The 15,355-nt window shown below is 38.2% G+C and overlaps 1 protein-coding gene across 3 annotated transcripts in view; it reads right to left on the reverse strand.

Moving 5' to 3' along the window:
• oprm1 (opioid receptor, mu 1) overlaps window positions 1–15,355 on the reverse strand; it is a 39,321-nt gene that overhangs the window by 5,797 nt on the left and 18,169 nt on the right. For all 3 annotated transcript variants that reach the window (XM_085182742.1, XM_085182741.1, XM_085182740.1), the window contains exons 2-4: window positions 4,428–4,780; window positions 1,449–1,624; window positions 6–184 (exon numbers count right to left, since the gene is read on the reverse strand). In XM_085182742.1, coding sequence (XP_085038868.1) covers window positions 6–184; window positions 1,449–1,624; window positions 4,428–4,780 — 708 coding nt within the window. The remainder of the gene's footprint in view (window positions 1–5; window positions 185–1,448; window positions 1,625–4,427; window positions 4,781–15,355) is intronic.

The raw sequence follows: 15,355 nt of genomic DNA on the forward strand, positions 1-15,355 counted from the left end.
GGCACCTGTTTGTGTAGCCGAGAGCGATGCAGAAATGCCAGGTGATAGTCTGGAAGGTGGAGTTGGGGATGGTGATCAGAGCTGAGATGATGACAAAGATGTGGATAGGAGTCCAGCAGACAATGAAGACGGCAACCACTACGAGGACCATGCGGGTGATTCGACGCAGATTCCTGTCCTTCTCCTGTGTGTGAAAAAGTTAGGCAGATTAGTGATGGGTATAAGACTGGTGTAGAGATGAAAAAGATGAAAAAGGTGCTGTATTTATTATGTTGCTCTTTTTTTGTTTGCTTTCTCTTCTGTTTTTTTTCTCCATACAGGTGATCCAGGTGTTTTGTTTGTTTTTCTTTCTTCCTTCCCCCCTTTTCTCACCGTCTCTTCTCCCCTCTGTTTTTCTTTATCTCCCTCTCTTTCTTTCATTCTTTCTCCCTGTCCTATCCCCCAGTCATGTCTGTCCCGTTTGTAGCAACCGAAAATAAAATAAATACATAATTATAATAAAGGTCAATCAAATGGACCAATATGGCAAGACCATGATGAGCCACTTGGTAAAATAAATCCGCTTGGCATCTTTCTTGGCCTTAGGACAACAATTCTGATGGCTAAAGATCCAAACGGGACAACAAAAATAAAAGAAAAAAGAAAAAAGAAAAGAGATGAAAAAGAAAAAAAACTGGAGAAGGCAGGATGGCAGGGAAAGATAAATAATAACGAAAGAGTGACAGAGCAGAGAGGCTAGTGTGTGAAAAGCATGGAGATTAGAGAATGTAATCCTGAAAGGGAGGATGAGAGAGTAAGAGGAGAGAATTAAGAGCTATAGGCAGTAACAAATCCTGTGTACAAGAATGTTTACTCTTCCTTTTATTTCTGCTTTAGGATGTTTTCATTATGCAACAACTCAAATACTTAGTGAAAGGTTACTGTGCATTCCGGTGTGATGTTACCTTACCATTTATCTCCCCCCTTTGACTAAAAAAAGACAACTAGCTTTGAGGCATTTTGGTCATTAGACTCTTGTGCTGAAAAAATTGTGATTTGCCTTTTGTATGTTTAAATGTTTTTCATTAAATTGTTATTCATTCACAGTAAGCTGATGCTTTTTAAAACATGGCAGCAGAATTTTCATCCTACCCATATTCATGCTAGTGAGCACTAAGAGGTTAATTAAAACTAAGCCGCAACCCCAGGCTTAAGTTGATTTTCCCTAATTACTTGGACTTGAGAGCGATGAGAGCACCATATTTGCAAGCATGCTCTGGGCAGGTTGCTATAGTGCCTCATTATTCTGAAAAATAAAATCAATTAGGTTTAAACCCAAGGTTTAATAATTTTAGAAAATGCACAATTTGCATCTAATTAAATCCCCTTGACAAAATGCAAAAAAAAAAAAAAAGAAGTAATTATATATGCAATTTTGGGGCTTTTGAAAGAAAATGCATTTTTCCAACCTGGGAGCCCGACAGCATCCGCACGCTCTTTAGCCGCAGGATCATGAGGCCATAGCAGACAGTGATGATGAGGACGGGCATGATGAAGGCAAAGATGAACACACAGATCTTGAGCAGGGTGTCCCAGTACCAGGCGGGGTGGGGGAAATTCAGCTTGCAGTCCACTATGCCTGTGTCTGTGCAGGTTGAGAAGACACAGGATAGAGTCATCATAAACATTCATCATATGCATGTGTATGTATTTAACATAAACTCTATTTTTGCTTACTGCCTATTTTTTTTTAATCATCATTAAAAACTATTTTAAAAATTACTGATTAGAAAATGAACAGTGGAAATTACTTTCATAAGAGTCCAAATTTTCCATTCTTTACTTTATGAAAAGGGGTTGATTATAATCACTTTCAGTTGTAATATTTTATTATTGGACTCTAATGGTTAGATTGCAGTTCAAACTAATACCTATTATAACTTATTATACTAAATAAACCCAGGTTGGGTCTTGGTGCAGCTCCACAGTTAATCAGCTGCCTAAAATATGGTGTTTTACGACCCTCCCCCCTCACATTGAGGTAGCTTTCTTCTGATTGGCTTTCTCTTGTAAACAGAAGCATTGAACAGAAGGTGTGCTCGCAGACAGAGCGGCATGCTCGAAACGACCATATAAAGAATCTCCACTTTCACTGACATCATACAGAGACAAGAGCATATATATTATATATATATATATATGTGTGTGTGTGTGTGTGTAGGTGTGTGTGTGTGTGTGTGTGTGTGTGTGTGTACACAAAGACAGCAATGTCTCCCTGAAGCTGCTCGAGAAAAACCTTTTTACTGAAAACTGTTATGTCAAGGTAAAGCAGTCACATCTTAAAGAACCTTGCCTCCACAGCCCACAGCTTTGCAGTAAATCTCCTTTTACTCTCTCTTCTTAAACAGATTGAAAGAAGGCTTGAGTTTCATTTTTATTCAGTTACCGTCTTTACCACTTCATTTGCTCCTGCATTTGCTCCTGGATATGCTTCCTTTTTTCCTTGCAAGCAGCTTTTTGGCTGTGAAGACAGCTGTATTTGACAGCAGCCAGAACTAGTTATTTGTGCAGTTACACAATAAATATTGTAGTTTCTCTTCATTTAGATGTGCTGGAGTGTGTAACTGCTTTTTCAATCAAAAATGAAGAGACTGAACTGAATGAGTTCATTATTGTTTTGTAGTTTTTGTGACATTGTTGAAATGCTGTTTGTAAAAAGAAAAACTGCATAGGGTGTGTGTACATTTTACCGCATAAAATTATTTAATATTTAATTCCAAATTTGGGTAACTCCTAGCAACTTGACTAGTTTACTAAACGTATGATGAATTTTGAGGTGTAAAATACAGCGAAAGAAAAAAAAATGGCCACATATACTTGCAAGGGTTCATTTTGACTTCCCATTGAAAAACTAACAGCTTACTTACAAGGGATCACCACAGCGTTTTGGCTTTGGTAGATTTTTATGCTGGGTGCCTTTCCTGACACAACACTCAAGGGGTTTGTGTCTCTTCTCAGGATCAAGCCAGGGATCTTTTGCTTATTAGGGAAATGTGTAAACCACTACAATACACTTATGGAAATTAATGAGATAGCATACTTGACAATAACAGTACACTTGATTGCCTCGCGACACATGTTGTTTACACACTTTTTGATGTGAGGACTTTCGTATCATGAGCCAGAGTGAGCTAACAGGCAAACATATGGGGGGCTGGAGTTAGATAAGTGGTGAATAATTATTAGACAGAAGAATGGGGGTAGGGGTAGAGTATTGAGCCAAGGTAGAGTGAGGCAAAGTAGATGTGTGCAGAAGTGGACAAGTTGATAGCTGTGCAGATCAGTGAAGGAACCTTAATTGAACCGAGCAAAGAATCCAGATTGTGGCAAACTGAGCTGAGCAAGTAACTAGAGAGAGCAAGGGAGCAGAGAATGTAAATTGGACAGGTTTCAGCAGAGCTGAGGAAGTGAAGGGCTGCAGACAGGATGGAGTTTGAAGTGATGAAGGCTGGCTGCAAGTGGAGTAGAAGTGGGTGGTGTGACAAACTTCCACTCTTCTACTTTTAGTATATGAAATTTGCTGCAAAGTGTTCCTTATTTTGTTGTTACTGTGGCCAACTGTGTGGTGAATTTTGGAATTAAGACAAACGCTGGATGAGTACGCGCTGGCCAGCATTCTGTTCTTTATTTTGGCGCACCCAACATCACTTTATTGTCGAAAATTCATTTTTAAATTTGTAATTTAATGTTCTTCTTCTAAAATAAGTAAGTTGTTTAAGTGTGTTGTTTTTTATTGGTGGATTCTAGAGCTTTGTTTTCCCTTTTGCCAGTTCCAAACATGGATAAATGAGAGGTTTGTACCATCAACTTTGCTAAATCAAATATGCAGATTCATCTGCTGTGGCAACCGCTTGGGAAATAAGGGAGCAGCTGAAAATAAAGCTAATTCAATAATCTAAGTAGTTTGTAAAACTGAATCTCTACCATTTATTTTGCCACATCTTATTTATAAACATGGATGAAAACAGACAACTTCTTCAAGAAATTAAATGACCTTTGCTATTTGCACGAGAGATCACAAAAACAGTTTTAGGGTCAAGGAAGCTTTTAGTGGAGCTTTTTCATTTAACTTTAAAGTTGTCCAAAAAGCAGCACATCATCATGCCTAAGGGGCAGAACAGGCTGATTGCAAATGAATCCAAAAATGACATAATTGTCTGCAGAGAGAACTAGCTGTTTTAAAATTTACTCACTAGATGCTAGCATTTCTTGGGCTAATGTTTTACTCACTGTCTATGCAGCAAAAGTTTAATCATCAAGATTATTGTGATGAGGTCAGGCTGCTAAAACCTTATGTAGTGTATTTACTTCCGTTACAATTTCCCCATTCATGCTAAAATTGAAGTGCTGCAAATCAGGATCAGCATTAGTGGTACATGTGTTCATACCTAAAGTGACGGTAGTGGAGGCCATGAACATGACAGGCAACCCAATTGCAGAGGAAAGAATCCAGTTGCAGACATTGACAATCTTGGCATTGCGTGGCGTCCTGAAGTCCAGTGCTTTGACGGGGTGGCACACAGCGACGTAGCGGTCGATGCTCATGGTGGTGAGTGTGAAGATAGAGGTGAACATGTTGTAGTAGTCGATGGACATCACCATCTTGCACAAGACGTCCCCAAAAGGCCAGGTTCCCATTAGGTAGTTAACACTCTGGAACGGTAGTGTGCTCGTCACCAAGGCGTCAGCCAGAGCAAGGTTGAAGATGTAGATGTTGGTGGCTGTCTTCATTTTGGTGTATCTGCACAGAAGACACATACTGAATATGTAAAAGGTCACACATGTTGCATTCTTATGGGGTTTTTTGTATTTATTTGATTCCTTTTTAACTGTTCTGAGTGTCTTTATAGGTTTCTTGTCTTTTTATTTGCAGTAGAGAACATGACCAAGAACCTCTGATCCACTACTGAGGTTTGACTCTGCAGGACAAACTGGTAACAGTCACTTCACACAAACAGTGGCTCTAAACCATTAGCTCTGTGACTCTTTGGGCTCAGCAGGTCTGCTCAGTAATTACAACTTGACATTTTAAACACAAACGGAGAATTTTTCTCATTTTGTGAAATTAAAACTAAAACATATGTGAAATTCCCAAAACTGACAAAGGCCCTTAGGACAAGATTTTTTTTTCAGTCTTTACTTAGAAAGAACACTACTTCAACTAGTGTAAGAATAAAGAAAGCATCAGAAGGATACACATAAATAAAATGCAAAATTTACAGATGGAACCACACAGGCATGACCATTTGCTAAATATACCCAGCTTGCATTGTTTCCTTGTGACGCAAGAATACTGTATGATCTAGGCAAAGTATCTTGAAATGATTTCTGAATAATTCAGGCCTCTTTTGTGAGCTACTAGCCCATTTTGTGATAGAAAACATTCAGCTCCATTTATTGAAAAGATTACCAGATATTACAGAATACAAATTAACCATAAAATGTAATCCCAAAATATTTAAAGAAATGTGCAATTAAAAAATTCCAGTTTCTTACAGGCAGATAGGAAAAATCGTTTCTTGTATGTTCCATATTATATTCATAGAGTGTAGAAATAATGATAACAGAGGGCCGTTAATGAAGGACTCAGTAGAAAGGTCAAGTGAACAATATTGACTAAAAAGACATTGCTGAAATAAACCTTTCCCGTAGGCAGCAGTAGCTTTTCTGTGATCTGAATGAAGAGTGATCGAAGCATTTCAAGGATGGTCCTTGTAATAGTATTTCACACAAATGTCCCTTCAGCCAGTATGGTGGAAAATTGAGTAGAGAGGGGTATTTCAAAGAGAATGGAAAATGGTGGAGTGTTTATAGAAAACAGAAGAAAGCGTGGATCCATTTCCACAGAATGAAGAGGCCTGAAAACAAGTGACTGAAATGGCTCCACTGTTTACAGCTCTTGTCAGCAAAGACATATTCTGTGTTTATCGCTTCCTATCGTTGCGATGAGCCGAGGTTAAGGCTGGATCCCATCAAAAAGATCTAAAATCACATATCTTTTATCTCATAACCTCAGCACGCAAGACCCAAATGAATTATTAAAAACCCTGTTATATTTGTCATCCTTTCTAGGTGACATCTGGTTTTCATGGTAAAATTATAATGAAATTATATAAAATTCATGGGTGAAAATACTGTGAAAAATTCGGCTCCAACCTGCAACTTCAGACCATGTTTAAGGCTTTAAAGAGTGAAGCCTGGCATATTTAATCACGCTGCTTTAGTCTCTCATAATGTTAAACGTTAGAGGGTTCCCTGGTGATGTCGCTATGCCTGCGAGGTATTACAGAGTTCAATAGAGTGGTATTAGACAGTAAAGAGGCAATTGACTCAAATAATGATGCTATAATGAAGCTGTCTAGGAGTTAGATTTTCCCTGTGAAATACACTTTAGTTCTTGTCACTCCTCAATTTTACTATTCCAGCTTATTATTGTTATCTTCATTTAGATAACAGATGATTCAGATGACTTCCAATGGTGGTTTAATCTATTTTTAATTGCTCATTATTATTCCTATTAGATAAACCAGCAGCATTACCGTAAAGGCTAGACACAGGGGGAAACAGCTTACCCGTTCATGTAATCTGTTTAACAAGAGAATAAAACTAGAGCTCAACTGATATTGGTGCTGTTTAAAAGAATAGTCTTGTTTTATTGTCACAACAAGATTACGAATCTCCCAACTCTTCTTAGATCAGCTGGTGGTTTTTGCGCCCAGGGAAGCTGCGTAGTTTCCTCTGGCAGACAAACTATGGAGCGTAATGTTGGCTGAAGCTATACGTTGCTTCTCCCGCTAATATTGGCCAATATACCAGTCCCCTTGATGTATTGGTCAGGCTTTAAAGGTTACCTTTTTTAACCTAAATTATACCAAAACAAGTAAAAAATGACAACAATAGTTGTGAGTTAGATATGAGGCTTGTGTTTCTAAGGCTCAACAGATGCATTAGATGCACTGCCAGCTGTATCAGCCAGACATGAAGGAGAAATCAATCTTTCATGCCTAATTCTCTTGCCATAAAGGGAGCAAGCACATCTCTAAAAAAATGTCTTAATATCCAAAGCACAAGAGGAATAATGCTGTTCTGACACTATTCCGTGTAAAGACTACTTAGACACATCCCTGCTGGGAGGTTATTAAATTAATAAATGAATACACAAAGTGACAATGATACATTGCACCCACTGGTCTTAGCTGTATTAAATCTCAACTGTCACATTAAGCCAAGGTAATTTGCATAGTTTTTGTTCTAGCACTGTCCTCAGTAATCCCAAATCCTCTTAACAACCAGAGATGACAGTTAGTTCATTAAATTCTGATTAACTGTAATTCAGACAGCTTAGTGTGTTTGTTATTTCAGACATTATTTGCACTGGGACCGACGAGACACCTTGTGATGCAGTAAAAGCTGTCATAGTAGCTTGATAGAGCTCGAGGTAATGTCAGCATCCTTTTATTGAATTGGAGACTCCTCCAGCTAATAGCGTTCTCTTCCTGAGCGACCTGACCGTTTGCCACAGTCACTTTGAAATAGCCTCCTCAAATCCTCACACATTTGAATTTTTCCGTCCACTACTGCCAGAGCTACAGAGCACTTGGCTGCTCTGGAGTAACTTTTAAATTATTGGTAGGACAAGAATGTAAGAGTAAAGTTTAATCTGTGTCCAGGCCGGCAACAGCTACCCAGTGGTCCAATAACAACACTAAATCTTTCCAAGCACCTGCAAAGGCAGTAAATTATTAACACAAAGCTAGAAGCAAAAGACCTGTGCAGCCAGAGTGCATGCTGATACACCCAAGGAGCCAGAGCGTGATGTTCAACAGGTAACAAACACAGAGATGGACGGGCTTGTGAGTTACATATCAATAAAAATGTTCTAGGTTTCTAGAGCAGACAACTTGTCAGATTTATTGTAATATTAAAATACTAAAAGAAAGCATGTATATTCTTATGACAAGGTTAGGGATTTACATTGACATGGGCAGATATAACTTAATATTTGCATCTCAGACCATGCTCTTTTAAGGGGTTGGAAGCAATATGTTATACATCACTTTTGTTTGAAATTCCAAGACTTTTTTTATTGTACTATCACTTAAGTTTGCGAACAATCTCTGGTCGACTTTGAGCTTTGTGCTTTAATTTTTTCCTGCCCTAGGCACAGCATAATGTGGTCGCTGTAAGATCCTTCTATGGCAGTAGTGCCCTGAAGTTATTTAGTATAAATCATACTGTCCTTGTGGACAAGTTGTGGTCAGAATGACTGACCTATTGATCTTTTGATTCTTTTTAAATTAGATGGCGATTATCGACAAACCATCACTCCACCAGGGAACCTGTGTAATTGTCTTGTGGTCAAGAAGTTGATGGTGCTGCATGCTCAGCTTTTGGGAGGACAACGCCCATCAATAAATAAACAAATCAATAAATGCAATCACTGGGCAACCATTGTTTTTTCCTAGTTGAAAAAGGATTACTATTTTTGCTCTAGTGTGACCTAGCCATTAATAGCCTAATAATCAAGTAACAGCATAAATGCATTTCTTGAGCAAATAAAACAATATTAAGTCTTAGTGTTTTCCTGTATCCCTTTTGGAACTTTTTTTAAACAACTTTTTTGAATCTTTTTTTTTTAATTAGTTGCTAAAATGAGTAATGGGAACCGTAGGATAATAAGATACACTAGCTAACTTGGTTCCTTTTTCTTAAAATAAATCGTTGTGCCCCACCAAAGGTCAGTTTAAGAAGGCCACTGGGCTTATAAACAAGCCTTCTAACTCAACTGATGCCAAGCTGCTGCTGTTTTCTCCTGCCATGACTCTTATTGACCAGGATTTCCAAATATTCTGGTGTGGCACTTAACGAATAACAAAAGACTCAAGTCTAATTTGCCCATTACTCAATCCCAATGGACAATAACAATTGTGTGGATTTTACTTTAATCCTCCCAAATTTTCAGCCCGTTCTCACTCCCGAGGTGTAATATGATAATGATTTGTCAACTCCCGCAGTGTTGCTGAGGAACGCGAAAGGCGACCTTCCACGTTCTTATGCTACGCATTATGGATGATGCTCCCGCGGTAATACAGCCATGTATTCCAGCCCTAACCCTAACCTTATCCCTAACCCTAACCAGCACTTTAATGATATTAGATAGTGTTTTCAAAAGTGATTTAAGTAAAACAAACGTACATGTGTAGATTCATTCCAAACGGTTCCTTATGTTTCCTCATTTTTCCGATCTCGTGATCTAGGGACATGTTGGGTGCCTGGAAGCGTAATATATTGACGATTTGTCACATAGCGTAAAATGTTATGCTTTGGGAATGAGAACGTTTCACAGAACGTGTTCCAAGTTTTCTAAACTTTACCACTATCCTATCAAACTGTCAAGCTTCTCACCTTGAATGAGTGTAGGCCAAATTTGTTTTACCAAATACACAAATAAACATTCAGCTAAATGCTGCTTACATTACCTTGTGTAAAAAAGAAAACATAATCTTGAATACTGTTAGTCACGCTTACATTATAGTGGTTGTATATCAGAAGAAAATTAATTAATCTGTTGTTTCTGTCAGTTTTGCAACCCTTTTTATTAAATTGTCTCACTGCCCCGCAGTAGACTTGCAACCTGTCACAGGTGTACCCAGCCGTTTGCCCTATGACAGCTAGGATAATGGCTCATGTCTCATTAGCAAGGTTATATTATCAAGTTGCATTACGCTTCATTAAATACATATTTATCTGCAGTTGCAAGTCTATCAGTATTTACAGGCTGGGGGAGGTGTGATACTGAAAATACAGCAGGTATTAATCAAAATGAAAACCCTTTAGGCTTTGTGCAATGCTTGAATGACTTTTGTGTTATAATAATTGGCAACACAGAGCTATAAAATGGGTATCTAAGGAGAACATTACACACTGTTACTTTCTAAAGTTTAGAATTCATTTTCATGCCAGCAGCAATTATTTGATAAATATCTTTCATAAAGAGGATACAGATCTCCCACAGAGTTCTCATTTTGGAAGTAAAATTTGACAACTCGCATAAACAGAAGATAAGAACATCATCTTGTTGTATGCCAGTAAACAGACTGCAGATAATGGAATAAATAATCAGTCCGTTATTGACAGAAAGTGACATTAGAGTCACAGAGAGACAAAGCAGAAGTAATCATCGGAAAAGTAAAAACCTTTATTATGCTTCTTGTGTGAATAAACAGCACTCAATAATAATAATAATAAAAAAACTAACAGAAACTGCTTCATCTAACTGTAAAAAAAACATTTAAATTGAATTCTCCTGGACCACTAAATCACACGGACAGCAGATAGAAAGATAGATGTACAGTAATGGGTCTTAAACCCATCCACAGCAGTTCTATCTGTGAAAAATGTATAATTCATAGCCTTCCATCAACTCAATAGCTGTGGTTCCCTCCTACGGGGAAGAGACTCTGTCATTCTTGTTTCTCATCCATCTTCACCTCTCCTTAAATGAGAAAAATCGATTGTGTAATGATAGCAGATTAGCCCTGAAACAATTTTGACATAAATTACATTCTACAAACTCATCACACCTGATATAGTCAAAGCAAAGGAACAAGCTGTCCTTGAGGATTCATTATTTAAACATTCAGATTGTTTGACAAATATGTAAATGTCTTACTGTGCCATTCGTTTGAATAGTTTTCCAGAAAGGGTTCTTAAACGGGTGGCAGCTGAGGATTGGTTGGTTTAATATACACTAATTCAACAAGTCATTTTAATATGCCAACATTTGAATTTTTTTATTAGGATAAAGCCCTCTTTTTTTATTCATACGCTCTGTGACAGCCTAATATAACATAATGTTGGCTGACAGATTAATAAAAAGAAAATTAGACTAACTTCAAGCTTGGTTTCCTAATTAGTCCCATTTGTTGTTGCAATGTAGAGCAATTATTTATTGTTTGTTTTGGGCTTTTGTGATACGGTAAAGTTAATCTGGTTATACATTTAGACATTCAAGTTTCATGGCACAACATTGAATGGATTAGAGGAAATTGGTGGTAGAGTATACATCAGGCATAACAGCACTGCCTTCACTCCCTTCACCATGGCAGTGGTGCCATGGTGAAGGGATAGCGATCTTTCCCAGATCTCATTCCAATTGAGCACTGGTGGGATATGCTCGAGAAGTCTAATCCATGGAGCCCCATATATATAGCATATATATGCTATATCGATACAATATGCATGACTGTGGGATCATTTCATCATAAACAAACCTGCTTTAAAATTTTGTAGTCAAAGTTGATGTGTCGTACCCAGAAAAAATAAATGTAAGGATTTGAGTGAATTTTACATGGGCTAAATTCTGATTGGTATATGACTGGGTCATAGCATCTTCAAACTCTTTTTGGGGTTAGCAACAGTGATGAACAGGATCATGAGTAGACAAGCCAAGGCTGGCCCATGTGGTCTAACAAGGACGAGATACGGTAGCTCTAATTGCTGAAAACCTATTGATTGATTGATTGATTGATTGTTAATTTATTACAAACATGTAAATAATATACAGGTACATTTAGAAAAGAAAATAAGAGAGAAAAAAATACTATTCAAAAGTCAATACATTTCAATATTGCTACCGTTCTGATTCATTTACATGTTGAAAGGTAGTGGGAAGAAGTAAACACTTATTTAATTAACTTAATGCTAGTTCTGATAGAAAGAAGTCAGAACATACAGTCCTTTGTAGTTTGTGGTGTATGGAGCCCGGTATGAAGGTCAGCTGAAAGCACCAGCACATGAACATCAGACCTTGATCACGGTGGTCTGATGAATCATGTTTTCTTTTACATCATGTGGATGGTAGAGTGTGTGTGTCGCTTACCTGGGGAACACCCGGCACCAGGATGCGCTATGTGACACGTACCAACTACCTAAGCATTGCTGCAGACCTTTCAATCAAACGGTATTCCTTGATGTCTGTGGACTCTTTCTGCAGGATAATGCGCCTTGCCACAAAGCAGAATGGGTTCAGGAATGGTTTAAGGAGATCATCAATGAATTTAGCGACCTTTCCCGGATCTCATTCCAATTGAGCACTGGTGGGATATGCTCGAGAAGTCTAATCCATGGAGCCCCATATATATAGCAAATATATGCTATATCGATACAATATGCATGACTGTGGGATCATTTTTTCCTTACCAAAAAGAAAAAAAAATCATCATAAACAAACCTGCTTTAAATTACATCATGAGTCAGAGTGCATAATTATTATTATTATTAGTAATAATAAAAACCATGCACTGAGAGCACACTCACGGCAAAAAGTAGCCACAGTAATAAAAGTGAGAACGTACGTGTCATTGATGGCATTTAGTGTACAAAGCAGGAGCGACATTTTTTCTATACAGATTGACAAACTCTCCACACACACTCCGAGACAGCTGCGGTAACCAAGTGTGAATCCAGAACATCTACAACACATTTCAATGTGTTTTTGTAATTTTCTACTGTCATTATCGATGAGCTGATGATTGACATCTTTTTAGTTCCAAAGTGTCTGGGTAGACCCATACATTAAAAATTCTTCCTCGGTCATGGCCATGATGCTGCAGATTCACTGCATCATTGAGTTATTATTATCCAAATATTAAACGTGAGTCTGTCTGCTGGTCAACCTTTTCCTTACCAAACTGCCTCATTAGCAGACCAGCCAATGATGTCCCAGGTTAGGTGCTGAGAAAAGCCATGAACTAAACAATTGATGATGCTGTCTCTGACACTAGATGCTAAAGTGACAAAAAGAATGAAATTGAAAATCTGCAAAGTCCGGAGGTTTAATGTGAATGTTAAAAGCTGTCCCAGAATCAGTGACGTAAAAGTTCTCTCATATTAAATTATTTAATCTATCCATCAATTTTTTGTTTGGAAATCTTTGTCTAGGACAGAGAGACTGAACACCATTTATACCCACGCCTACTGTATATTCAGAAGTACCCATGAACCTAACATGCATGCTTCTGGACTGTGGGAGGAAACCCCCAAAAAAGGCACAGGGAGAACAGCAGACTCCATACCCTCCACGCCCCAGCTGGCCAGGAAACTCAAACCCTGATCTTTCTTGCTGGGAGGAAAGAATACTGACCCCTGCACCACTGTGGATAAAATGGGCCTGAAAACTAACGGCATATGCACAAATACAAAAACTCTCCATTGTTGCGAGTAAATTTTTTTGCATGTGCTGCCTGCGTGATTGCGCTGAAGCAGGCTAACCCCAGGTGTTCAATAACAAAGGATGAAAATTGGACCATTATTTCAGGCTACCAATAATCTACAAGCCTTCTTTTCCCTCTGGTTCAACAGAAAACTAAACACTGAAACTGTAACAGACGTGAACACATATGAGCTGAACAGGCAGGAGAGAAAAAACATTCTGCCCTCACAGCATGTCCCTATGAAAGTAAACAACATGGAGCCATTAAAATGTCCCTGAATGTTAATTAGTCAATAACTGTGCATTTTCACATGTGAGGGTCGCTCTTCACCATGGCAACAACTGTGACCAGGGATAAGAAACTATTATATCAGGCACGATTAAATTTAACGTAACATGCTGTAACATTCATTTGCTTTAATGTTTCTGTGTGGGTTGAAAAATAGATTGAAAAGAGAAACAATTTACTTGCCAAAAATGGCATTATCTAGAAACTAGAAAACTAATGCAGCATGTATATTTTTCTTCTCATTGCCATTAGCTGAAGATATGTAATGGGTTCGGCACCAGAACATTATCACTCTTGTATAATTCACAGGAAGTAGAAATGATTGAAAATAATTCACTTTAGCTTCATTCATTTAATACCGCAGTAACAACAGAAAAACAGACACTGAAAAAAGCTGTGGAGATTACCTTGTTAAGATACAAAAATACCCCATAAAACAATAATAAGCATTCAATGTTATCATAAAATTTATGTTTTGAAAATATAAGAAGGGTTCATTCCTAGAACAAAGCAGCCAAACAAAAGCAAAAGAACATCATGTGTGCTATGCAGTGCAGTAATGTGTCTTCAGATATTTATATACAAGAAACAAAGCATCCATTCCACAAATGCATGGGACAAGGAGATCTACCTCAACAGAACAAGACTCAGCTGTACACTTGCTTTAAAGGAGAAAAGACAGTCTTCTGAGGATGCCAGGGTTCACATTTTGGAGGAGAGACGGCTTGAGAAAACAGTAAAGGAGGGCATCTACATCCGCTGTGATTGGGATCAACATCAACCTCGACTCACACCTTTCTTCAAGAGATCTTAATAGCTCACATGATAGTGGGGAGAGAGATTTCACACCTTGGACCAGGTGTGAAATCTCCAACGGGACAACCAGAACTGTGGGTTAAATACTCTGGACTTTCCGACAGTTGTTTTGAAACTGAACAAACCTCTTGGAAGAGAGACACTACATGCACATGAACCTAAAGGAGACCAGTTGCCTTCTTTTCAAGGCAAGCACTCAAGACTGCCATGACCTGGATGACTAACAGGCTATATTGACACAAAGTAAACATTTCCTCAATGTTTTGGTTGCCTGTTATCTTTGATGTGTAAAATGGATAATCTTGGAAAGATAACAGACATTAGGAGACTAATAGCTAAGCAGATATTGAATAATTTGGGCACCACTATAAGCTTTGATTTGGCTGTAGTGAATCAACCGTCTTGTCATCGTATTTCAGTAAACGTCAAAGTAAAAAGCCACACACTCAACTGTTTGGAACAGATTCCGATTACTTTTTATGGCTTTTGTTACACAGCAACCTAAACATAATCCATCATTAGCCGACGAAGCTCGAATGCATGTTTGCAGGCCTGTGTAAGATTCATTAGCTGCTCATGGCTACAGATAAACCATTAAGTCCTGGTTGCTGAAACAGGCTGCTCATGTGGACAGACATCTGGATGCCTCTGGCTCTGACCAGTAACACACTCAATGCACAGTGTGAGGAACATGATGGATATGGGTGCACAGGGTGTGACTCTGTGCATGTCTGACTCACAGGCATGTGTTAATGTGGTGAGCAGTAATAGGATGTTGAGACTGGAAGTTAGAAGAAATTGATGTTTGTTTGTTTTTTCTTTTTAGTATACCAGGACTGTTACAATATCAGGTTTTCACTATAAGTTACACAACTACTACAGCCACAAGGACTCGCATTAATGACACTGTGACGTCCACCGAATGTATGAAATTTACCTTTGGTTACTGTGTTTTGTTTATTTGTTGTTGCGTTCTTTAAAAAAAAAGAAAAAAGAAA

This window comes from Neolamprologus multifasciatus, chromosome 13 (assembly GCF_963576455.1).
Source record: "Neolamprologus multifasciatus chromosome 13, fNeoMul1.2, whole genome shotgun sequence".
Taxonomy (NCBI): domain Eukaryota; kingdom Metazoa; phylum Chordata; class Actinopteri; order Cichliformes; family Cichlidae; genus Neolamprologus; species Neolamprologus multifasciatus.